A 24859-nucleotide genomic window follows, 5' to 3' on the forward strand; every position below is an offset into this window, starting at 1 on the left:
AGACCTCATTTAGTATGTTGAATCTACTCGCTAAGTCTTTTCAGCTTTGATTGTCTTTTGTAGGATTACATGATACTCTTTTTGCTTTTGCCTTTCAATATTTCTTTGTTGCTTTTCAATTTGTCTATTTAATGGTCAATGTTTCAGCCATTCCCCACCAATATTTAATCAACACATTTTTGTTCCAAACATCTACATGTATATCACTCGTATTTTTACAAACCCTCAACTTTCACCCATCGCTCATCAATTTTTTGCATCTTGCGCCCTGTTCAGGAGTTGCAAAGTTCAATTTTATTGTTCCCTCCCTTTTTTCACCACTTCAACATTACTCTATTGTTTGCAACATCAAGGATGTCAAGTACTAATTCGCCTGGAACCAAAACAAAGGCTCGCACTTTAAAGAGGTGTACCTACAGGGATGTAGGACAAGGCGCATGCAATCATAAAAACCATCAGATATTTACATTAACGGTTTCGGAAATTCCCAATTTAATGTTAGCTTCATATGCGTCATTCGTACTTTGCATTACATAAACTCATTCTACACGAAGCTTGAAAATCTAGCTTTCAATTTAAAATAAGCCCACCAGTACCTATCTGCAGTCTATCAATAGAATAATAACATTAGGAATAGTGATCATGGAATACAAGACATACAATTTGGAAGGGCATTGGATCAAATGGGTAGAACAACCACTGTGTGAATATTCAACTCACGACCGGGTCATAGCTCAACTCATATAAAGGATCTCCTTGAAGGTGAGTTTGGCTATTGTTACAAAGTTAGTTTTAGGCTAATTGTGTTACTCTCAGAAGCGAGCGGACGCCCATATCCATTATACCAGAGAGGCACTATCACAAACTACCAAAGGAATACAAGTTACAAATTTAACATCAAAATCAATGCTTGGAACAATATCAAGGTAATAATTCGCCCGAATTATGAAGGCGAGATTATGTTTCATTAGAAGTATGTTGAGTTCCCATCGTATGAATGGCGTCCAAGACCTGACAGAAATGTTATCTGAATAAAAGACTAGCAGAAATAGTTTTGAACAGCTAGATTTAAACTCGGGTGAATTACTCTTGTAGCAAAGATTTGAGACGGACATGTCAAGTTTGGAGTGGGGAGGTTACTAGATCATTGGCTACTTACGTAATGCCAAGAGTGCGACAAAGTTATATAATGACGGTAACATCGACATTGAACATTCGTAGACGGAATTATTTGTAATAATGGCTGGTGGATTATTTTGTGCGTTGGAATGAAATGCAATAAACAGGGTCTTGAGTCGATTACAGGTTAACACTACAAACTATGGATAATTGTCAAGACATTTCTCGTATGGTGAATTGGGCAATACATCATAGTTTGAGTCCATTCTCCTGGTGCGCGCATGCGCGCGTAGTCTCTAGTATTGTCAAGTTTAGAAGTAAACAGAGATCTCGTAATTTTGTCTTAGCTGATGTAGTGACATAAGCTTGAACTTCTCCGGCGAATTTCATGACACTATAGAGACCAGATCGTGCTACATCAGACTGCACTATATGTCGAAACTTTTTTGTCACAGCGCGCCCTGGAAGCTTTTTCATCCCGAGCCGCCAATATGACCTTGGTCACATATGGCAGTTCGAGAGGAGAGTAAGCAAAATTTGCAATTAATCCGAATAGGTCTCTTGGTTGCTGATCATCGAAGTCAAGTGATGATACGCTGTCAGTGAGCGAGATCGTCTTGTCATATACCTCAAATTCGAGCTTGGTCGATGGTTGACGTACGACTCCATTATAGATCACTTGCTGTTCATATCACCATTTTGTCTGCCCACCGCCCGGTGCAACTCCTGGCGGAAGTTCGTCACTAGATTGATCGTCTGATGATGCCGCTTTTGTGTGATTAGATCTAGTAGAACCAACTGGGACCAGCTCGGGCGAGTTAAAGAAGGGTTGTCCCGGTGGAAGATCACCAGAAGGGGCGGCTGACTTGCTGACAGCTTGTTCGTATCTGTCGTCCGATCGAAAGATTCAGAATGATGTACAGAATAAGCGCTTGAGTCAAACAGGCGATTCACGGTGTGTTGGTGATCTTCCAGGTCTCAGCTAGTAAGAGCAGCAACTTCGTTGCGTTCATTACAGCTGAGAATTTCGAATCTCTATCGATAGCGGTTGTTCCGCAAAGGTTTTGTCATTGATACAGAGATGAAGTTATTGCGTGCTCAACTTTGACCAAAGATCGTGAACTGTCTCAAATTGAGTTCCGACTAAGTTTGCACTCTCGATCGATCGATTGAGGGCATTGATGTTGGTGAAAAACTTGCCACCAGACTGAAAGCAACCAGACCATGGAGGAAAGCGTCGATGGGGGAGTGCATAGGACCAAAATGTTCCGAATGGAAATTTCTATGAAACAAGGAACACACTTCGAAAATTTCGGCCAGCCATTTCAATTTCTCTTCTTCGAATTGACTGTGATCTTCTGGAGTTTGGTCATCTTCATCATCCGATGGGTACGTTCGTTCGTGAGCATGATCCTCCGCAGAGCTCATAATAGAAAGTGGAGTTGAAATCGAGCGACTATGTTCAATTGATAACTATGGAAGAGTGGCGGCAAGCAGACATTATGAAGTGAACATCGTACATAAGGCTGTGACCCGGACACGTGCGTCCCGGGTCGGCCTCGAGACAGGGCCAAGCCCTGCTCTGACCCGAGGGCACCTCAGAGAGCACTCGGGTTGCCTCGAGGCGCGGTATGTGTTTTTGGGGGAGAGGGGAGCAATACCAGTTGCTCAGCAAGTAGATGCTGAGCTAGCTGACTCCTCGGTGGCCTGGATATCACGAGGCGTCGTTGAATTCCGATTGGCCGGCATGGTAATAGAGTTGAAAACGGGGCCTCAGCAGCTCAAAACTCCAGTATCAAGTACTGCACAGCCTCGGCCACTTCGGCCGGCCTCGGCCGGCCTGCCCCGGTCGAGGCTTTTGCCCCTATTATCATTACACCCCGGGGGGGTCTCGACTGTCACTGGACGGCCTTGACCGGCGGCCCAAGGACGGCCCTTCCCTGCGCGGGGGCTGGCGGTCTCGGGCTTGCCCAAATGGTGACCTCATGAATTCGTCACGTGGGCGAATTTGCGAGAGACTTAAAGGCGGCACACCTGTGCTCCAGAAACGCCGCTGCACCGAATGTTGGCGGTCAAAAGCGTCTGGAAAAGGCCTGAAGACCGTCATCGGGTTTTTTGGATGGTAGCGCAAATGACTCCAAATGGCCCGATCATGGGGCTGCCAAACGGCATTGGTTGGCCAAAGCCGTGCGGTCAGGCCGGTTCAATGGGAATTATGACAGCTGAGCCGTAGGCATGAAAGCCTGTGCATTTCACAGAAGAGGGCTACAAGTGGTAAGGCCTTTGACAGACAATTGATCCCATAATAGATCTCGCTTGACAGGAATGAAACAGTACAAATTGCAATTCCCAAGAACCACATTCACGTGCTGAATTAGTCTTCGAGAACCATGACCCCTCCTGCTTGTTCCAAACGGTCCATTTCGTCGCTGACCTCATGCATCGAAGGTAAATCAAAAGTTTCCGCAATGTCAATGTTGGCGAAGTGGCCTTTGCTATTAAAGGTCGCACGATCTTGATTGTATATCATCTTGTAAAAGCTGCAGAACCAAATATCATCCAAATGAGTGTGCATCTATATACAGACCTTTTGGTGAATAAGAACGGGACTTACGCGGAAGTGTATAGCGGGCCTTGCTCTTCCAGAAATTGAAGCTGTCGGTCCACCCGCGACCAGATATTCCCTCCGCCTCCGCCGCTTCGAAGAGATTGGAATATTCTAACAGCCTCGCGTCGCTGGTGAAACACACCCTCAGCTTGTCAGCAATCACCCTTACAAACAAAGGATGAAATGCTTGGTGACTTACCAGGTAGGCGATGCGGAGGCGTAGTTCCAAAGGCGTGCGGACCCAATAAGCCTGGTGGTCAAGGCCGTCAGCGCTATTACCGCATTGTCTCGCGATCTACAAGGAGGTTACATACAAATATTACAAGATCACACATTAGCAGTCAGGCAGCCTGTGGAATTTGTAAAGAGTCATACTGACACGGTGGAGGAGCTTCTTGAGGCATGGAACCGTCGCTTCAGGATTGTATTTAATGTTGTGCAACACCTGGGTAGCGTAGCACACGGTTGATAAGCCAAAGATAATGGCCATTGGAGAGTGTTAGAATGGCTGACCAAGATGTGTAACCGCTCCCGAGCGTGTTTGCCAGCGTCCTTGACCAAGGTCGCGTACTTTTGGGTAGCTGCAACGTCCTGGCTTCCATTGACGACAGGGGGCAGTTGATCAACAGCCCAGGTTCCTGGAATGTCCCTAACTGCTTTCTGTTGTAGGCAGGCCAAATGGTTAGATTAGAAAAGGATGTGAATAGCCGCCCTCTTACCTTGATAGTGTTGAACAGAGAGTTCATGATCAAGTCTCCAGCTGGAGTTTCCAGAGCGGTATATGCGGTGATCGTAGGGAGTGCGACCAATTCATAGGCAATAGCATACACCTTGGCCTTATCAATAGTTGTAGGTCTGTTTGAAAGAAGGAAAGACGAATAGTGAGAGGTGAGACATGAGACATGAGAGGGACTCCAAAGGGAAAATTTTGAAGGCTAAAGTTTGCAATTTCGAATAAATCCCACTTACTTTGAGCTCAGGGCTGTACATCCAAGCGGCAATTGATACTGCGCGTCCCGTGGCAGCGGCCGGTGGGCCATGAGGTGCACCGGCAGGCAGACGAGAAGCGTTCTCTTCAACGGTGTCATTGACCTGATCGACTTTGTTGGATAAAGCGATGAGGTTTTGATCGATCTTGTCAGCCATTGCATTCATATCCCCATTGATCTTGTTAGACAAGCTCGCAATGTCATCATCAATCTTCTCTGAAACGGTCGAGAGTTCTTGACGAAAGTTATCAGACATAAGCAACATCTCTTGCTCAACCTTCGCACCTAAGGTTGTTATGGCAGCTAAGAGAAGTTCCGTCGAACCTTCACTGCGGTCGTGGGCCTGAAACATCAACACAGGATCATCAATTATAATCCTCTTTGAGAAGAGAGATCATAATAACATACACCGTCATTAGCCAGTGGCGGTCTCATCGCGCCTTGACCCCGGATTGATCTCTGTTCAGAGCGGTTCGCTGAGGTGCCAACAACGGGGTTTCCTTAAACATGCAAACTTTGAGATTGGCAGCTTTCAGAACGGTTCAGATGCAAGCAAAGAAAGACTCACTCTGACCCCTTGGGGTAGTTAATGAGTACGGTTGTGCACGATTGGGCTGAGAAGACATTGGTATTGATTGAAGTAGATGGGGATGAAGAAAGGTTTTGAATAGAAATTCAAGATTGTGGATGTGGGACTGAAATGAAGATAACCACCGCGAGTGCCTTTTATTTGATCTGAAGCGCGCAAATAAAATATATCCCCCTGTGAAGCCAGGGGGTCCCAGCCGATCCCTGATTGGTCATTGTGTCTTTCCGCCTGGTGGCCAGACGCGTCAAACTTAACGTTTGACGCGCAAGTGTGCGCCTCATTGCCTTATTAGGAATGAGTGAACGGAATGTGGGAATATGAGGAATGCTTTACATCTTCGGTCAGTGGTTAAAGAATGTGTCACAGCTTTAACAGCGCACCACCAAGGAATTGTGATTCCTTGCATTTCTCAAAATTCAATCAAAGAGAATGGGAGCAGATTTTACAAAGAACATAGATCACACCGACTGCCTCACATTGCTCGTGAAAAGATAAATTCACAGGGATTTTCTTGGGAGATGTAAACCAAAAACCTCATTCTGATTCCTCACTGTCGCCTTCGCCGGGGCGTTCTTGCTCCTTGTCTTTGCCTTGAGACCCCTTTTTTTTCCGTGGATTGACCGGAACGGATCGCCAGATTTTTAATCCCTGTCGGAAGGTAGCCAACCATTCCGCCGGAGCAATGGGTCGAGTGGTCAGATTTGCAACGGCTCGGTGCGTTTCGGCTGAGTAGTGACTCGCGCTGTTCAGGATGAAGAATTCGGTTGGCTTATGGGCAATTGTGCTGATTTTGGCCGAAGTTTCCCTTCTTTCCAACCGTCTCTTCCCACTTTCGGTGACAGAGCACCCAGAACGGTGACAGTCATGTTGGACATTCAAAATACAATCGATGTCCTTTAGGCAGCGGATGTTAGCATGTACGTGATCCGCGAACCAAACAAACACAGAGGCCTTACCTTGACTTTCACCCATCTGCGCCGCATGGTCCTCAGGATTTCGCGCATCCCGTAATACGTCGAGATCGGACCTTTCTGTGTCTCTTGCAGTTCAATGACAGTTTTGCTTGCCGATGCGCCGTCCGGCTTCCAAATGCCGATGACCTGGCTAACACTGAGTTCGTTTTTGAGCTGACCAACATTGAATTTGAGAATCTCTGATTTAGCCCTGACCACAACGGGGTTTCTCAAGGCAAGGAAGTCATCCCACTTACCTTCACAAAATCTGCATCTTCCACCCTTTGTTCATTCGCCAGAGTCACACTGGCAAGCGCAATCCAAGAGGCTAAGGGCGCCTCACCGGCTAAATAGGGAGGTACTTCCCTGGCGTCCTTCACTTGCGCTGCCGGAAAAAAATTTAATCGAATGGATCAAATGTGCCATTGAAATCAAATGCACTTACGTCCAGCAGTGATCCCCGCCGCTTGATTGGATTTTGGGTCTAGCCCCATAGCCTTGGATAGTTCGGGCTTGGTCTTCAGCAGGGATATAACTTGAGGCCCGGCGGAAGTTCGAGCTTGCAGTTCTTTATCGAAAAAAGTGTTCCCGGAGAGAAGCGCCCTCATTAATTGATAATTGTTGAATGTGTTAGCTATATCACGGCCGGGGCTCATTCTGTTTGAATGAACAGATGCAGTGCGCAATACCCCGTTGTAACCTTCGAACTTCCCAGTCATGTACAAATTGGCAGGTCCAAAGCGTTCGACAGAGTCTTTCAAATGGCACAGCATATGAAATTTGGGTTTATTTACCCACTGCGCTGAGTTCTTTACCAGCTGATTGAAAAAAATCAAAATGACCTCCTCCATATCCCGCAGGTATTTGTCCATAACAGTGATTTCGTGTTGAAAGACGTAAGAAGATAGAAGACATAAGGATATCCACAAGTGGCGTTTGTTAGTAGGAATGAAATCAAAGAAAACAAACGGCACCGTCTGCAAGACGGTCTGAAAGTCTTTGCCGACCAGGCTCTGATAGAATTGGATCAGAAGGTTGGGCTGAATGGGCGGAATGTTTAAGCCCTTCGTGTTGACACTCCTCCACTTTGCCGACAATTCGCGATAACGTTTCGAGCCCGCCTTGAGGATGCCAAAAGATTTCATGGTGTCCTTGAAAAGGTATTTCGCAATACTCAAAAGGACGACATGGAGGGTCTCGACAGGTGTGTCTTGGTGACCATTGAAACCTGGGAATCAAAATACAATCATTTTGTCAAGCAGCGCCGAAAATAGATTACAAACAAGCTCACCTCTCAGCCTCAACATTGGGTTGAATAGACGAGGTCCGAGTTGGGTGTTTAGATCGGCGCATAGCCTCTGCGCTTCGGAGGGGTTCGAGTCGTGCGTTTCATTCACCACTTTGATGAAGTAGTCCAAAACGGAGTCACGGAAACCGTGTTTTCGTGCTTCAGCCTCAACGGCACTTTTGCTGTGTGGTTCTTGCGCGAGGGACCAAATCTTCAAAGCTCTTGCGCGGGTGGCCTCCCAATCGCGTTTGGGTAACGTGAAATGAGATCAATGAATAAATATATATTTATAATGTCATAAGTAACTCACGTTATTCATTTAATAATATGTTAATTACTAAATCACCCCAATCCAAAAGTACGAACCTGATCCCCATCTAAATCTACCCCAATGAAGTCAGAAACGTACTGTTCGCTTTTTTTCTCACTCATATGTCCCACTTGCAAATCACAAATGCGACACGGCGTCAATGTCACAGCCGGATTGGTGGTGTCGGTGATTTCGGCGTGCATGGGGCCATCTCCAAGGTGGAACAAGACGACCACCATTGCAAGCACCTCAACTCCAGTGACGTGATCGTATGCAACAAACCCTTTGGAACTGTGGTCACTGGGAACAAAATCACATCACTGGTTAGGCAGTCGAATGGTTGCACGTTGCGAAAGAGGTGCTCACTTAATATCGTTGGCAACCTCGTCAAGCAATTCCAGCGCCGACGCACAGTTGGACGTAGCCAGGAAATGTATATGATACTCCTGGTTTGTCATTTTCGGCGGTAAACCGGAAAGTGTAAAAAAAACGCTCATATGTTTGTTCCACTTTTTGGAAACATTGCCGGAGGTATCGTCGGAATACAAGGTGATGGGGATGTGCTTAATTTCGCGTCCATTCGCTTTGAGTCGCCAGGGATTGACGATAGGAATTTTTCGGATGCCACCATTTCCTTCGTCCTCTGTGGCAAACATCTTGTCAGAGCAGGGCACTATGCTAAGGGACAGTCACATAGATGAAACGACACCTACGAAATAAATAAGGCCGGCAATGTGTGGATATGCTCGAACTGTCTGGTAATTTGATGTCCGAGGTCATCTTCCAAAAGTTCTTGACATCAACTGTTTCGAACTCTTCAGAGTCAAAACACTGTTCAGCGGGTATGTTAATATTAAAAACAGATGGGTTGTGCGACTCCTGTTGAAGAGTTGTTCGAAGACATTTTGCCATCATTTGCCCGTTTTTTTTGAAGAAAAAAATCGGAACCACAACTTCCTGTGAGAAGAGCTGGACGGGTTCATAGATATACCAGTGTTTCCCGCGCGAGGGGACCATTTGCACTCGTAAGTCCATGCTAAACCCCTCGCGCCATTTTTGCGACTGGGATAAGCGGTTAATGGGCTCATTGGTTGGGAGTTCTGGGAGACAGACCAGGTACGGGCTGACTAATGGGTTCGCGAGTTCCTGAAATCCCAAGCGATTTTAAAATAAATAAATTTGAGACATCGACCACTTAGGCCAGTGCGGGTGTGAAAATGGAATACGCACATTGGTGATAATGGTCTGAACCTTTAGGCCAAAAAGCGGCGTACCATGGGGGCTCGTCCTTTCAGAGACGTGAAGGCCAAGGTTCTTCTTCAGGCGGGTACTCAACGCTCGTAAAGCCCCCCACTCCGGCAGGCTAACGTCGCATATATGCAAGATTGAACGGATTCGGTGATATTGAGATCGGGATAGAATGCTTCGGGTGGATCCGATGATTAATAGAGCAACCACGTGCTAATAATGAAGTGGGGTTGTGTCAGTGACTATCAAAATTCAGCAGGGTCACGGGTGGTTGGCGGAACGCCGAAAAACGAACCTCTTTTTTCTTGAAAGGGTACCAAGCGGAAGACTCCTGAAATGGTGTATTACGCAAGTCTGCCTCAAGAAGAGCCTCGTCCCTTTCCGGATCTTGTGGTCCCCCCTCATCGGCGTCCATGGCGTTAATCGCCAGGAGAAGTTTCTCGAGGTCCATTTCGTCCACATTAGAGGTTTCTGAATCGCTGGGCTGATTAGCCTCCGCCAGGCGAAAGGCACGGAGGCATGGAAGAGGTGATGGGGGCCTATCTGATGTGTCGGATCGAGGACCATCCTCGTCGAGTTCCAGGCCAATTGGGTTGTCCTGAGGGGTGGCTGTGTGGTTCGCTGAGTGTCCGTCTTCATTGAGCCCGGGTATCATCTCGTGGTCCCCGGCTAGACGAGCCTCGTATTGTGCAACAGCTTCGAGGTGAGCCTTGGATTTTGAATGTGGGCCATAGGTGCGCATGTGCCGTACACAAACCAAGCATTTCCACTGAGGATTGGAAGGGTCTGTGGACATCAACTCGAAATCTAGAGGAGCATGTGGAGAGTGTATCAGTTCCCATGAATGGCAATGGCGGCGCAGATTCCAAGCGGAAGCTGCGAACTTACATGAATTGGGTTGGGAAGGTTGTGTCATTGTCAACGGTAAAGCCTGGTGTGATATGTTTGACCTGCAACGCTTAGACAATGTCAGTGATTATTGCAAACTGGGGGTCGACAGAATAAAAGGCTCGCACGATTGGTGTAATGCGGTATTTTAGAACAGTCAGATGATCAATGAAATTAAATTGGAGGTGAGCCCTCGGTTGCCTGGGCACACACGTTACAAACAACCTTTTTTCCAACAGGGAGAATAGGAGATCGACGGACAAAAAACAAAGAAATGACGGAGTGCTCTACAAAAGAAGGCTCAAGATCTCAAGAGGTGTCCGCCCTCACAGGCAGATTGTTGGGGAAGTGCAGACCAGTGGGCTCACGTATGGAATCTCGTCTCGAAGACTACGAGCGGTATCTTGCGTCCGATGTTCTGCTTTCGTGTGGCGTCCGCTGCCTGCCTCAGCAGAAGTGGGCTCACGGATGAGATGAGATGTTCTCGCTTTGTGTGGAGCTGATCTTGCATGCGTACAGGGCTTACGAGCGGTATCTTGCGTGTGATCTGCTTTTGTGTGGCGTCCGCTGGCTGCCACTTCCGATTGCACGGGTCTCTGAGGCAGGCAGAGGCGGCGAGGGAGAGGCAGGAAGTGGCCCCTCGACGGGACCAAGACTGAAAGATGGGGTGGTGAGCACTGGACCGCCGAGGTAAGCGCCCGGGGCGAGGTGCAGTCTGGCTCTAGGCGGGGCATACTGTTCGCTGCGCCCCAGGGGGCTGACCGCCTCCCTGCTGGCACAGGCGTGCCCCGGGCTGAACCCGCGGCGGCGGAGAGGTCGCTTGACGCCTCGACCATGATGGGACCACCTGACGACCCAGAGTCCCCCCGTGGTGTAGGTTTCAGAAGCCTCGGCCAAAGCCCTGCCTCGCGAAGTAAAGAGGTCGGGCAGTCCGGGTCTCCCGGGTCCAGGGCCGGGTCGCAGCCTTAATCGTACATGATGCTCGCACCGTGGGCAAAAGCCCGTCGCAACCACGGTTGCGACAGTCTGTCGCTGTATTGACCCCGGGTTGTTACATATGTATATTTGGCATGCGACACCGGCTTTTGCGCTGCGACATGAGCTTCGGGTTTGCGACATCTGTCAACTGCACCACTTCAAACCAAATTCATCAGACACGTTTGTGACAATAGAGAAGAAACACAAGTTTAGAGAAGAATAGAGAACATTATATACGAAACAAGTTTCATCAAGGCGTTACAAACAATGACGCTAAGAGAGAACCAAAGCCCTGCCTCGCGAAGTAAAGAGGTCGGGCAGTCCGGGTCTCCCGGGTCCAGGGCCGGGTCGCAGCCTTAATCGTACATGATGCTCGCACCGTGGGCAAAAGCCCGTCGCAACCACGGTTGCGACAGTCTGTCGCTGTATTGACCCCGGGTTGTTACATATGTATATTTGGCATGCGACACCGGCTTTTGCGCTGCGACATGAGCTTTGGGTTTGCGACATCTGTCAACCGCACCACTTCAAACCAAATTCATCCACCAGATCCTGTCATATCCTATCGTTTTCATTCAATTTCGTCATACTGTCACTCACACAACAGCCCAAATCAAGAAGCTTTATCAATCATGCTCCTTTGTACGTGCTCAAAATGCATCAAATCGACCTGCTCCGATGAGAATGGTCAATCTGTCCATGGCCAATGGAAATCTTGTCAAATTCGAATGCAGCACCACAAGCAGGACCTCAAATTGATGAACACTGACAAATCATCTGAAAGTGACCACGAGCCAAATACGATAGCTACACCAGAGGTTAAACCTGACCACGTCACACAAGAGTGGGCTCCTGATGATTCGATGACAAGTAAGAAGGTCTTTTCACTTCTCTCCAGTGTGCAAAACGACTGATCTCAAATTCTATTGCACCTTATGATCTATCAGCTGCTGCCATTCTATGTATCTTTCTTGGATGGCTACATGTATATTGTGGACTCAGTCGTGTCAACTGCCAGAAAGCACGTAATTTTATCCTGGAAATCATAGCCGCTGCTCGCGACGAGGAGAAAAAGGACCGCGAAATCTACGGTATTATTACTGGGGATCCACACGAACTCGTACCTAAAGATGCTCGAACAATAATCAAACGATTGGATATCACACCGGAATTGCACGAACGTGTCTGCTGTTCAAAATGCTTCACCTTGTATCGACTTACTGAAGCTCCTTGGACTTGTACTTATAAGAAGACTGCAAGAGCTAATACTTGCAATGAAGAATTGTTTAACTTGAAGACTATGTATCGAGGTATCAGCGACAAGGGTCAATCTCATCCGATACAAAGAGACCAAGCTCAAATGCCACCATCTCAAATCGGAATTCCTCGAAGCGTATATGTCACGCAAACTCTGGTTTCATGGCTTGGATGGCTTTTGAAGAAGGATTGGATTGAGGATCATATTGAGACCTGGAAGCAGGAAATTTTACATTCAAAAAGCTCAGAAGAAATATCGGACATACAACAATCTCCAGCTTTTGACGAAATTTACTGGCCCAATCCTGAAGGTCCTGGCGAAGATTCAGCTGAAACGCCCGCCCTCAATCTCGTGTTCTCCCTATTCATTGACTGGTTTAATCCTCGTGGTAACCGGCAATCTGGCAAACAGAAATCTTTGGGGGTCCTCTCGTACAACTGCCTTAACCTCAGCCCAAAACACAGGAACTTGATTGCTAATACATGTGTAGCTGGTATTACGCCCGGTCCGAATGCTCCTGATATGTCAACCATTTCTCATGTCCTTGAAGGCCCGGTCGATGAACTTCTGGAACTCGAAAAAGGAATCAAGATATCAACAAGCCGCTATCCTGACGGCCGACTTGTACGTGTGAAGCTGCTAACTCTACTGGGTGACACAGTTGGGATGCACAAAGTAGCAGGTTTCGCATCCCACGCTGCGTTTTACTTCTGCTGTTGGTGTTCGATTCATTCAAATGTCATGGCTAAAATGGTGCTTGGAAAACAACGGGTCAAAGAAGAAGTGATTGAAATTTCAAAATCTAGTAAACGCGCGACGACTTTAAATGAAAAAACCGAGATACTCAAGAACACCGGTGTCCGCTGGTCCGAATTTAATCGGCTTCTTTACCGCGATCCCGTGCTTGATCTCCCCCTGGGAATGATGCACAACTGGTATGAAGGTGTCTTACACCAACATTTTCGATTCCGATGGGGTTTTGTATCCCCCAACAGGGACGACAGAGCCAAGGCAAAACGTAGAAGATCAGCGATAGAATTCTTGGACCGACCAGCACAGCGAATGGTCTATGAAGAGGGCATGGGGAATGTATGTGATCAAGTAGATTATAACGACTCGGATGATGGAGAATTTGGTTATGAAGAAGATGAAGAACTCCATGCCGGATGGAATGGTGGTCTTTTTTCAGAAGGAAACATAACATCATTTCGAAAACTTATGAAAGACATTGTATTACCAAGCGGCATCACACAATTACCTCCTAACTTGGGCGAATCTAAGCATGGCAAACTGAAAGCGGCTCAATGGCATAGCTTGTTTGCCTACGTCATCCCGCTGATCATACTTGATATCTTTGTTTTTGACATTGAAAACATTCCGGTGGATTCAAATCGAGGTCGGATTTTGCTTAACATTGCCAATTTGTGCCAATGCACGTATATTGTCTGTGCAAAATCAGTTGCAAAAAAGGATGCAGAGGCGTTTGAGTTCTTCTACAAGAGATATCACGAAAATTCGGTTAAGATTTTTAAAGACCTTGTAGTCGTTCTAAACCACCATTATGCTCTTCATATTCCTGAAATGCTTAGGCGCTGGGGACCTTTAAATCAAATTGCTGAGTTTGCTGGTGAGCGATTAATTGGTACATTGCAAAACATCGAGACAAACACACACTTAGGTGAGTTTGTGTCTCCACTTACTTATCTGTTCGATAAAGTTGGCTAACCACGTGTTTGGATTTGTCTCAGCCGAAATGGACAAAACCATGATGCGTCGATTTGGACAGCTACAAAGACTCACTGCAAATCATCCAATTGACGACCTTCTGACATCCGATTCAAAGCGTCCAGGCTCATTGTTCACTGGAAAGCGGATAGTACTGCGGGATGAAGATTATGATAGGTTACTTGCAGAGATGCGGCTAACTTCTCCCCATGTTCGCCATCATCGCCACCTTCCTCATCCACCAAACTCGCAAGTTCTCCGTCCTCAAGTAGTGACTAAATCAAGTTGGAAGGTATCCGAACATGTGTCTGTCTCGGTTCTCAAACCAAACAACGTGATCAAGTACAGAAAGGATGGAAAATCACATTACGCTATGATACGGCAGATCTATATCATCCAGAATCCGACAGGTGGTCACGAAGCAAGATTTCTTGCCAATCCAATTGAAGATATATTTTTCAAAGATCGAACGTCTCCCTCCAAACACTTCCGATACATTGTACATCTACTCAAATGTGTCATAGGTCAAACTAAAGACACTGCCATCTTTATATCTCCAGCCCAAGTTTCGGTTGTTGCTGCGTACAGGCTTTTACCAAACAATACTTTTGGTATTGCAGAAGGAGGAATTGTTTTGCGTCCCTGTGACAAGAGATCACAATACGCAGATTTGTGACACTATTTCTATTTCTTTTCATTTTGTAATACTTCTTGTTTTGTACTTAGTCAGTAAGGCTAATTCTTGTGAAATGACATTCACACGCTGTTACTCAATTTAATTGTGAGTGTTCATCGATTGACCAGACCAATTTGAGCCACATAACTACGTTTCAAATTGAAAAAAGAAAGTTCTGCACATGTTTTGCCACACAACGATTTCGCAAATTGAAAAAGAGAGACAAGAACAAATTGAAAAAAAACGACTTCGCAAATTAAAAACTGAACAAGATTCATAACGCACAAACTGAGGAGATTCAAGAAAATACAGTCAACAACAAACAGAACTCATATCTGTCCTCAAGCAGCGTCTTCATCATCGTCATACAAATTGCCAAAATCACCATCAGAAAGAAAATCCGATTCGTCATCAGAGTCCATATTTTCGTCTTCCAAATCCTCATCATCACCCAGATCAACATCATCATCACCCACATAATCAGCTTCATCCTCATGATCATCATCTGGCACATATGGGATAGATAAGATGTCTAAATACTTGTCATTGAACGCGGCATCTCCAAGTTTTTCGTCAGGATGGCGTTGTGGACAGAGAGACTCAGCTGCATCAGGCAACAAAGCCACTTGATCTTGTTTGGCCACCAGGCGTTGTTGACCTGGGTGAAGCGAGTGATACCACTTGGGGTCGTAGAAGTCAATCGGTAAGTTTTTTGGCGCCTTTTTGAAAATGGAAGGGACTGGTTTGGAGGGCAAACGACGTGGCTTCTTATGAAAAGTTTCTCCCGCAATTTCGGCCGCTTTCTTCATCTCAATGTCGAGTCTTCTGAAGAATTTACTAGCATTTTTCGATCGGTAAGGCAGAGTCTTGATGACAAGGTAGGGTTTACCAGGGACCTCCTCATCGTCGCTGTGTGCAAGGACTTTCTCACAAATCTTTCGGTAGCGCGGAGGAAAACTCTTTCGATTCGGTCCATTGAGGAATGACATTCGAAGTTCACAAAGCTACAACATTGATGCACAACAGTTAGTTCAACGAGGTAGACCAGTGGGATATCTAGACAATGTACTCACCTGTTCTCTACGTTTCTGAATACACTTTCTCGCACCGTCTGCTTGAGATTTTCCAGCTTCCTTCGCCTCGATCTTGGATCTGTTTGCAACGAGATAATGGACATAATGGTTGTAGGTAGTGATGAAGCGAGACATAGCATTGACGTAGTTCGGATTGACATTGGCATGGTCGTAAGCTCCGGTTGCCATAAGTTGGCGAAAAGTACCAAGCGCAGTAATTCGGCAAGCTGAATTGTAAAGCGAATCGACGGAATCATTGAGGTCGGGACACCAAACACGAATACCCACTTTTGCCAAGACCCCATGAATGTAAAGTATGTAAGTTTCATCTAGATTGGCCATACCTCGGCCTATTTTTCCACCACCGGCTTTCAATGACCTCAAAGTGAGTATGTCATTTTGAGCCACCAAGTCGCAACTGTGAGGGTCGGTGATGGCAGCCTCGACCTGTTCGGCAGAACTGAAGCGAGCATAAAGTTCCTTCAAGAGGCTGGGATCGGGCGGAGGGGGAACATCGTGGGCTTTGAATAAACCCCAGAGCATCTTGATGTGAATGTATAAGGCGTCCTGTTATTCAAATCATTAGGACGGTAAGTTAGTAAGTTTTTTGGAACAAATCAAACAAAATTGATGCAACATACCCTTGTCGTTTTGTAATCCGCAGGAGTTTCTGATCCTATCAGCTGAAGTGGGTGGCGTTTACGTGAAGGTGAAGGTGCTGGAGCCTCATTAGGTGTAGAAGGAGTTTTAGACTTTCGAGGAGCTTTGCTCGATGGCGTAGGTGTTGAATAAGAATTCCGAGATGATGAAGGTGTGGGTTTCATGCGGTTACGAGTAGAGGAGGTGTCTGGAGTTGATTTGGGAGTGGCTGATTTGGGGGTGGCATTCTGTTTACGCCCAGATTGGTTCCCGAGATCTTTGAAGTCGTTGAGTTGGGTTCGGAGGCCATTGATGATGGCTTCGAACTGGGCAGCTTGTTGCTTCAGGCTATCGGAGACAAGGGCTGCTACAGCTGCATTGGTGACGGGTGCGGAAGCGTCTTGGGTGTTTTGAATCTCGTCTTCAGCTTCCATGTTTCCAGTCTGGTTTTCTTGGGCTTGCATGATAAAAAAAGCACTAGATAGAATTAAATCAAAGCTTTAGAATTTGTGATGTGATGTAGTAAAAGAATAATAGAAGCTTAGAAAGATGTGGGTTGACGAAATCTCTGGTGCCAAAGTATTGGCCTCTTTATACTCGCCATGGCCAAGGGTTTTTGGTAGATTTGATGAGGTAATACACAGCTTATTCCCAATCCGGCTTGGTATCCTTTGTTGCCTGGTGAAAGAAAGGGGGTTTGACATTGCTCAGCGTATGTTCAGGATCTTGTCAAATGGCAGATGATCATTGAACCCAACCTTCAGGGGCTAGTCTGGTCCGGTTCAAACGTGTGACTGAGAAGACAAAGGAGGATAATTAGCCTGGATCAGCCTGGATCAGCCAGATGAAAGATTTCTGACATTTCGGAGAATTGAACAAGACCCCTGTTGGGTCCTGATGGGTCCAAAAATCAAATAGCCTACGATATCGTGGATGAATTTGGTTTGAAGTGGTGCGATTGACAGATGTCGCAAACCCGAAGCTCATGTCGCAGCGCAAAAGCCGGTAAAGACCCTCCCGTGGTGTATGTAACAACCCGGGGTCAATACAGCGACAGACTGTCGCAACCGTGGTTGCGACGGGCTTTTGCCCACGGTGGATCGGTACAGAAGCCCGAGCGATACATCAGAGCCACCGGGTATTTTGTGATTATTAAACTCTGACGTCAGCCCAGCTCTTCCCTTGGATCCATTTAACCGCCTTACAAATCTTTCTCCACCAATAAGTTACAAAATATCGCTCTATGGCATCTGATCCCCTCGACCTAGAAGAAATGTTGCAGGAACGATCAGGAGAACCTTTTGGCGAGGATGTGCGTCAGCAGGAATATATGATTGTTTCTTCATATATGCAGTAGCAGTCCTTAACCTTTTGGACTTACTGCTTTACTTTAAGCTATGCCATCAACCGAATGGAGGCTTAGATTTATCCAGCATCAGGCCTCCGCCGACCCGCGAGACCGTGGAAGCGCTTGAGCGACTTTCTAGGTTACCCAAGACTCCTGTGGATTTGACGTATGTTACTTTCAAGGCATACTTTTAATCAAGGGTTCGGAAGTTGTGCAAGGAGCTCTATCAGCCTTCTTTCCAAATTTCATGGATTGTTCTCATCTCTACGATCCACCACAGGATGATGCCGCGAAGACGAGTCGCAGCTGTGTTAGTTTTGCTTCATGTCAATTCCCTGGGTGGGTTGTCAGTGACCTTGACCACTCGCTCTAGCCGCTTAAGGTCTCATCCAGGTCAGGATATGGTCACTACATCCACATTTGAATGAGTTGAATGGGGGCTTACGTTCGTTTTCTATGCTTAGGGGATACGGCTTTACCAGGTAATTACTTGACCCTTTTGCAACTCAAACCGCCTCAAAAGAGTCCACAAAATCAACCTCATCTCCGTACTCGAAATGAACCTTGCCACAGGTGGTCGAATAGAAGATTTGGACGAATCTGTCGTAGCGACTGCTGTAAGTATATAAGCAAAGTGTTTATTTATTTCGCATGAGAGATCATTGTATCCATACCCATGATCCCAAACGTGAAGCTGATATCAACATGGTACGGAAGCTTCGAGAGTCTAGCGAGGAGATTGGCTTGCCGTTGATCAACATGGAGCAATACGGTTTTTTGGGTGTTCTTAGCCCCTTCGTTTCACGGAATCTACTCATTGTCTACCCAGTTGTTTATGTGCTCCTTATCCCGGCACCCGGTTTTTTACTAGGACTGGCTGCCAACGAGGACGAGGTTGCCGAGATCTTTCATTGGCCATTGAAGGATATGACGCTGCTGAACCTCCAAGATCAACCTGATCTCGTAACCCGTAACGTCGTGTACACTTACCGGGACGTGCCGTGGATGAATTCGAAGCTTTACAGGTGGCATTCATTCTACCACGACTCAATGCCGTCATCCATCACTGGTCTCACTGCGGATATCCTGATTGCAGTAGCGATTTTGGCCTTTGGTGTAAAGGATAAGTCATGCGGGGCTATAAAGGCACCCACACAAGAAGATTGGCCGGTACTGGTGTCATGGGCTCTGGCTGATGTGGGTGGAGGTCCAGGAGATGAGCATAGCCTCATTAGGAGTGCTGGTGCACCAAAAACTTGAAATACAATGAAAGTCACTTTCCAAATTAGCGCTATCCTTTTCAACATTGAACTTTTCTTGTCGAAAACTGTGAACCGTCTTCGGTGCTGCATTTTGCGTTTTGTTAAGTATGGTGACTCAAATTTATTTCCAAAAAACAAACATTAACACCCTACTAGCTTTTTCAATCAAGGACGACCACATAAACTACGACAAGGACCAAAAATCTAGAAGAAGTGTGATTCGGTGGACGCATACTTCAAAGTAATGAACTAAATCTTGAGCATGTCAGACTTGATCTAGATGACCATAGCCCAAACACAAACAACACAGCTCATAACACCACTTGGCTATAGACTCCCTGCAGGATGCTTCATCCTCTCTCCTTCCATCATTTTGACTGGGCAACAGAACATGCACTCCAATTCTATCATACTTTATTCCTGATGGAGAAACTTCAGTGCGATGGCATAGTAAAGACAAACTATTGGAACGAAATCAAAGAGCACACTGCTCAAGATAAGTGCAGGGATTTGTAGGTCTAAAATCCCAATCTATCCGCCAGTCTCAGAGAATTTGGATTTGCATTGAGAAACTCCTTGAGACTAAAAACTATTCAATGATTTACAATGGAATCAGTTCTGGTCGCATTCTTTACTAGGTAATGAGAAAGTGGGTGACCATTGACATCAGAAAAATGCACCTTGTCCTTTTTGATAGACTGTTGTTGACCAGAGTGACGCGTTACATTCACAAGACCGACCTTTGTTCTCCTATTACCCTGCGAGGTACTTTTGATACCCTCTCAACAGCTTGATCAGCAAAGAAAAGCTGACTTGAAATCTGCTTATGCCTATCCGACAGAGCTATCGATCAAAAAATGCACATTTTGGCCCTTGTTGCTTCATAAGTAACCCCAACTATCGGAATGAATTCAACCATCAGGGATCGATTGCTTTTCAAATGCTCCACTCAGCTCTGCATCGGCCGCTACAAATGAAAAAATATATATAAATATCGACCTCAAAGCCCTTCCAGGATCAAGTATCCTCATCCACCTCCACACTTCATCGCATCATCGCACACAGAAACGAATTAAACCGATAAACGCTTACACTATAACTACCAAATTCTCTCAAATACTGTTCTAGAGCCCTTCAATCATCATGCACACTAACAAATCTTTTGTCATTTTGGCTGCTATGGTCGTCACCAGTGTCATCACTTTGCCTGCTAGACCTCTCCTTGTGCCTGCACGTCCAAAGAATAATCAACGACGAGCAATCTCAGCTGATGTTCTACTCAACAATGGAAAACTGGCTCAAGGTCTCAATGCCAAATATGCGACAATGACATTACAATCCTCTTGCCAAGAAGGCGATCATGCTTGTCTTCAAGGTGGATTTGCTCAATGTGTCGCAGGCAAATATGTGAGCCTTGATTGTTCCCCGCCTACTGTCTGTTTTGAATTACGTGAGTTTTCAACCAATCATGACTATTTTTCCATCTACAGTTAGCTGACATGTTGAATTCCTTTTTTTGTTGAATATGCAGCCTTGTTACTGAAGCCTGGATCTGTTCCTACTTGCAGTAAGTCTCTTCTCCGCAAAATACTCATGTCTTTTATTCGAAAGTCTTGACTGCTGACCATTTTTTCCCTTTTGATAGCAACACCCGAGGACGCTGCTACCCGAATCGCTAATACCGGTGTGAAAGGCGGTGTGAAAGGAGATGGAACCGAGTCTTCCGCTGGCGGCAACTCGACTTCATCCAGTGCTCCTGCTGCTTCAATGGATGGTGGGCCCATTGGCGCTTCTGATGCCACCCCCAACGCCAACGCAACTTCGAACGCCAACGCAACTCACACTGATTCTCACCCTGATGAGTTTGCGGATGACGACTTTGCTACTTCTACTTTCACAAATGCGACTCTATTATCCGGAGCTCCTGAAGACCCCACCTCTGGCAATACGAACACCACTGCTCCCCTTGAAGCAAGTCCTAACGTCACTTCTTCTGACACCACCGGCGCTACCTTTTCCGACACCATCGAGGACTGTAACTCCACTTTCACAAATGCTACTCTTCCACCCGACAGTGCTGAAAATTCAACCTCTTCCGTAAAAAATACAACTGCCCCCCTGAAGGTAGGTTCAAACGTGACATCATCTAACACTTCCGGCGTCACTTTTTCCAACACCACCATTGATTTTAACTCTACCACCCCTGAAAACTCAACCGTGCCTACGGCCGCTACTGGTACCAAAGCAACTGTTTCGAACTCGACCTTGGATGAAGAAGATTGTGACGATGCGTAAAATGAAAAATGAAATTTTGTAACAGTTCCTTTGATGATTAGTCTTGTTTGCAAAATATTTGATAAGAAAGCAATTAATATTGTTATTTTTATTCTTTCCACAAAGCACCTGGATGACCACCAGTATATGCAAGTGATCAGTGATCATAGAGGTGAGATACAACTGCAATCTGTTTCCACAAAAGATCTACTATGCTTTCTGTAAAACTCCTCCTTCAACATTTTGCCTTGAAAAGAGTCTTGTGGTGAGCAATCTTGAGCACAGTCAGAGGGCCGGGAGGGATAAGAAGGGAATGTTCAGGCCCATTATATGGTATGGCCCTTTGTGAGTACCCATAACTTCATCTTTCTTTCTTGTTTGTATGGGTGACCGTGTGTCTGATGTGCTCACATAGATTTCCAGGTTGATGATAAATCCAGGCTCATTAAATGTCTAATGATTAATCAACTTTTTACTGGATGATATTACTTAATACCCTTTAAATTTTGCATTTTGAGTCTTCCAATAATATTGCATGTGGCTAAGAGGGGATGTGTTATTTATGGTTGGGTTCTTTGGTTGAAGCCACTCCTTTTGGTTTGTTGCATGACGGATGTGCTATTTGTCTCTGTTTGTGTCCCACCATTGACTGCCTGTGGATCACAATATGGTACTTGCAGGAAAGCAAGTTGATGAATTCTGGGTGAAAAAGAGTTGGTTTCCACATTGAGAGACATTACACAACTCTGGTGTGATATTTTGGTCTACTAGAGACCATGCAGCCATGCCTGCAATAGGCCAATCACAAACCGCCTCAAATATCCGAAGGCTGCAGTCCACAAACCAATGTGCATTGATTCCCAAATGTTAATATACAAACTGTGCTCAATTGTATCTATACCCTCACAACAAATCTTAACACCTATTTTTGGCCTAGTCTTATGGTGTTTACACTCAAGTCAAGAATCTCCACTCAGCTAGTATTGTAAATCCACAAGAAATGTTAAGTTGTAATTGTTTCAAATAGCCAAAGAAGTAATTTTCATACATAACAATGCATATACCATGTAAACTGGATTACAACCCTTGTACTAACCATCTTGAAAAGACAATATACAAAAGTTCACCATTCTAGACAATGCATTATCCCACGTAGTTTCTGCCTGTAAGTTTTCCGCTGGAATTATAGATTAACTTTCAGTAAAAGAGTTCACAAGCATAATTATTTGGGCACAACTATGACTTCTATATCTTCACAATTTTAATGTAAAAGTTGTATGTTGGTATGAGCTTGCTGATTCAAATTAGTACCATGAAGATGTTTTGGGTAGACATCTCCATGTGTTTCTAAGATAAATCTTAGTTAGTTATGTGAAGGATAATCAGAATAATGATTACTAACCTACAATGAAGTTAGATTTAATCTGTGCAAGAACAACATCCTCTAGTACATATTTGCATAGCAGCTGCATTTGCCACTTTATTGCCTCACTGTCAAGTGCATAACTTTTGTGTTGCATTGAATAATAGGTGTAGATGATTTTGGATGTTTTTGTGGAGTTGAAGGGATTGGTCCAAGCCTTGGTTCTGATTGAATTCAGAGTTGAATTCTTTTTAACACCAGTTGGAAGCATCTTGGCTTATCAAAAGCCAAATCAATCAAGGTATGAAGTCAGAAAACAGTTGATCAATTGTGGACCAAAATCAAAACTTGAAACTGAAGTTTGATCACATTTAAACTGTAGGTAAATAAAATATCACTTGATCAAAAAATACAAACGCCAACCACACATACTATTACAAGTTTCAACATCAAGCATTCACATGCTCAAATTGAAAACCACTTCAAAGGTTAATATTCAAATCAAGAATGAGTTCAACTACAATCAACAAACAAACTGCCAATTCACTTAAAAGAACTCATGATATGTCAATAAAAATTGATTCAACTTAATGATATAGACAGAAGGTAAACTAATTCATCTTTTGATCTATCAAAAATCTAAGCATTCCAATCTTATTTAATGATTTTAATAGTATTTGATTCAGGTTAGCAACCAAGACTTGTGATGAATATTGAGATTGACCAACACTTCCTTTGGCAGGTTTAGATCAACAAACTACTCCAGCTGGTCCATCTAGAGCCATTTAAAAACCAATCAGATTGTCAGGAATAGTCCCACTCCAAATCAGAGGTATAAACATTTTATCATTAAAAATGTTGAACTTTTGATTGAAATTGATTTCTTCTACTTGATTTTTTGTTTTGTCAAATGGTCATTCTCAATCTACTTCATTACTTTCAAGAACAGCAACCACAACCACAACCTCAAATTCAAATTTGAATCAACCACATGCAGCTTACAAACAAACCACACTTTTATCAAAATCATTAATAGTTTGTAAAGAAGAAAGATCAATCAAACCAGATTTATATCCACAATTGAAAGGAAATCAAGTGATCTCAGGATATTCAGGATGGTTTAGATCTGCAACAGCCAAACCTGGAAATAAACGGTTTGCAACAGATTCAGGTGACCAAATTTCCAAGATTTAGGATTCAGCAAGTTGTAATTTAAGATGGTATCAAGTGGTCATATTTTGACACATCCAAGATGAATCTTGAAATTAGCAAGACTTATTCCTAATTTTTTAGCACTAGGTTGGCCGTCTAAACCATGATGAAGTTGTTGTGATATCTAACATACCACATTTTAGTCTACTTAGTTATTATTAAGTGGAATAATTTACTTGTCAAGGACTTCCGGTCACAGTGTTGGTATGTAATTAATGAAGATCAAATTAAACAAAGAAGTGTGACATTTAAGATACAAATGAAGGCATTGTGAGTACGGATTGGGGGAGGGTGTTTTGGTTATTGGTTTTGATTCATCTATTTTGGGAATAGGTCAAATGTGACCTGAGATTTTCTTTCTATGTTTGTCTTTTGTTTTTGTGTTCTTGTATATTTATATATACTACTCATTGTTCCACTCAGTTTCTTTCCTCATCAGAAATAAACTGTAAGTGTCTTTCTCTTTCAATTAAACTTATGATTCATCCTCCTAACAAATATGTTTTATTGGTTACAACATCACTTTTACAGTATCTTTATCTTTTACTTACAACCATCCTATTCATCTTTGCCTGGAATCCCTTTTGCTTTTATGCACAGGTTTGTCTTAGTGTTTCACTTATTTCACCACTTTCTTTCCTCTTTAATAACTTAGGTTGTGGTCAGGTCTGTCCTTTTTATTTGCTCTTTTAAGCACTTGAGGCTTGTGCCATCTACTCACGTCTGTACCTGTTACACCAGGTTAGTATTTATGAATCATGATCAGAAAGAAACTTATCTTTACCTTTTACTTACAGCCATCCTATTCATCTTTTCCTGCAATCCCTGTTGCTTTTATGCACAGGTCTGTTCTTTTTAGTTGCTCTTCAAACCACTTGAGGCTTGTGCCTTTTACTCATGTCTGTACCTGTTACCCCAGGACTTTTTCCTAACAGCATAGCCACGGCTTCTTCAAGCATCTATTCTCCCAACTTCACAGAAGTCACTATCTGATGACCAATGTTGTGATACAATAGGCAAGACTTATCAACTAAATTAATACTTCAAATTCTTGTGGGG

General features: G+C 44.7%; 8 protein-coding genes across 8 annotated transcripts; 4 read left to right on the forward strand and 4 right to left on the reverse strand.

Annotated features, from left to right (window-relative positions):
- Positions 1-2206: 2206 nt before the first annotated feature.
- Positions 2207-2547, reverse strand: MELLADRAFT_90024 (uncharacterized protein; the record flags this gene model as incomplete). Its single annotated transcript, XM_007413060.1, has 2 exons — positions 2207-2326; positions 2422-2547. The coding sequence occupies 2 exons, from the start codon at positions 2545-2547 to the stop codon at positions 2207-2209; spliced, it is 246 nt and encodes an 81-aa protein (XP_007413122.1).
- A 1182-nt stretch (positions 2548-3729) lies between these two features.
- Positions 3730-5342, reverse strand: MELLADRAFT_90025 (uncharacterized protein; the record flags this gene model as incomplete). The annotated part of the gene is made up of 8 exons (XM_007413059.1): positions 3730-3855; positions 3927-3977; positions 4107-4172; positions 4241-4387; positions 4447-4563; positions 4697-5059; positions 5125-5216; positions 5285-5342. 8 exons carry the CDS (start codon positions 5340-5342, stop codon positions 3730-3732), a joined length of 1020 nt encoding a protein of 339 aa, XP_007413121.1.
- A 3805-nt stretch (positions 5343-9147) lies between these two features.
- Positions 9148-11111, reverse strand: MELLADRAFT_90026 (uncharacterized protein; the record flags this gene model as incomplete). The annotated part of the gene is made up of 5 exons (XM_007413058.1): positions 9148-9219; positions 9400-9911; positions 9993-10035; positions 10361-10475; positions 10519-11111. The coding sequence occupies 5 exons, from the start codon at positions 11109-11111 to the stop codon at positions 9148-9150; spliced, it is 1335 nt and encodes a 444-aa protein (XP_007413120.1).
- Positions 11112-13981: 2870 nt separating this feature from the next.
- MELLADRAFT_65468 (uncharacterized protein) lies at positions 13982-14629 on the forward strand (the record flags this gene model as incomplete). Its single annotated transcript, XM_007413005.1, has 1 exon — positions 13982-14629. The coding sequence occupies one exon, from the start codon at positions 13982-13984 to the stop codon at positions 14627-14629; it is 648 nt and encodes a 215-aa protein (XP_007413067.1).
- Positions 14630-14970: 341 nt separating this feature from the next.
- On the reverse strand, positions 14971-17328 carry MELLADRAFT_90027 (uncharacterized protein; the record flags this gene model as incomplete). The annotated part of the gene is made up of 6 exons (XM_007413057.1): positions 14971-15633; positions 15703-16269; positions 16344-16818; positions 16903-17047; positions 17100-17135; positions 17202-17328. 6 exons carry the CDS (start codon positions 17326-17328, stop codon positions 14971-14973), a joined length of 2013 nt encoding a protein of 670 aa, XP_007413119.1.
- Positions 17329-17545: 217 nt separating this feature from the next.
- Positions 17546-19132, forward strand: MELLADRAFT_78534 (uncharacterized protein; the record flags this gene model as incomplete). The annotated part of the gene is made up of 6 exons (XM_007413006.1): positions 17546-17653; positions 17737-17855; positions 17970-18082; positions 18154-18171; positions 18263-18306; positions 18407-19132. 6 exons carry the CDS (start codon positions 17585-17587, stop codon positions 18947-18949), a joined length of 906 nt encoding a protein of 301 aa, XP_007413068.1.
- Positions 19133-20094: 962 nt separating this feature from the next.
- On the forward strand, positions 20095-21246 carry MELLADRAFT_109150 (uncharacterized protein; the record flags this gene model as incomplete). The annotated part of the gene is made up of 3 exons (XM_007413007.1): positions 20095-20401; positions 20483-20518; positions 20597-21246. 3 exons carry the CDS (start codon positions 20095-20097, stop codon positions 21244-21246), a joined length of 993 nt encoding a protein of 330 aa, XP_007413069.1.
- A 2003-nt stretch (positions 21247-23249) lies between these two features.
- Positions 23250-23782, forward strand: MELLADRAFT_90030 (uncharacterized protein; the record flags this gene model as incomplete). Its single annotated transcript, XM_007413008.1, has 3 exons — positions 23250-23274; positions 23397-23420; positions 23538-23782. 3 exons carry the CDS (start codon positions 23250-23252, stop codon positions 23780-23782), a joined length of 294 nt encoding a protein of 97 aa, XP_007413070.1.
- Between the last annotated feature and the right edge of the window lie 1077 nt (positions 23783-24859).

Source organism: Melampsora larici-populina, assembly GCF_000204055.1.
Source record: "Melampsora larici-populina 98AG31 unplaced genomic scaffold MELLAscaffold_34, whole genome shotgun sequence".
NCBI classification, from domain to species: domain Eukaryota; kingdom Fungi; phylum Basidiomycota; class Pucciniomycetes; order Pucciniales; family Melampsoraceae; genus Melampsora; species Melampsora laricis-populina.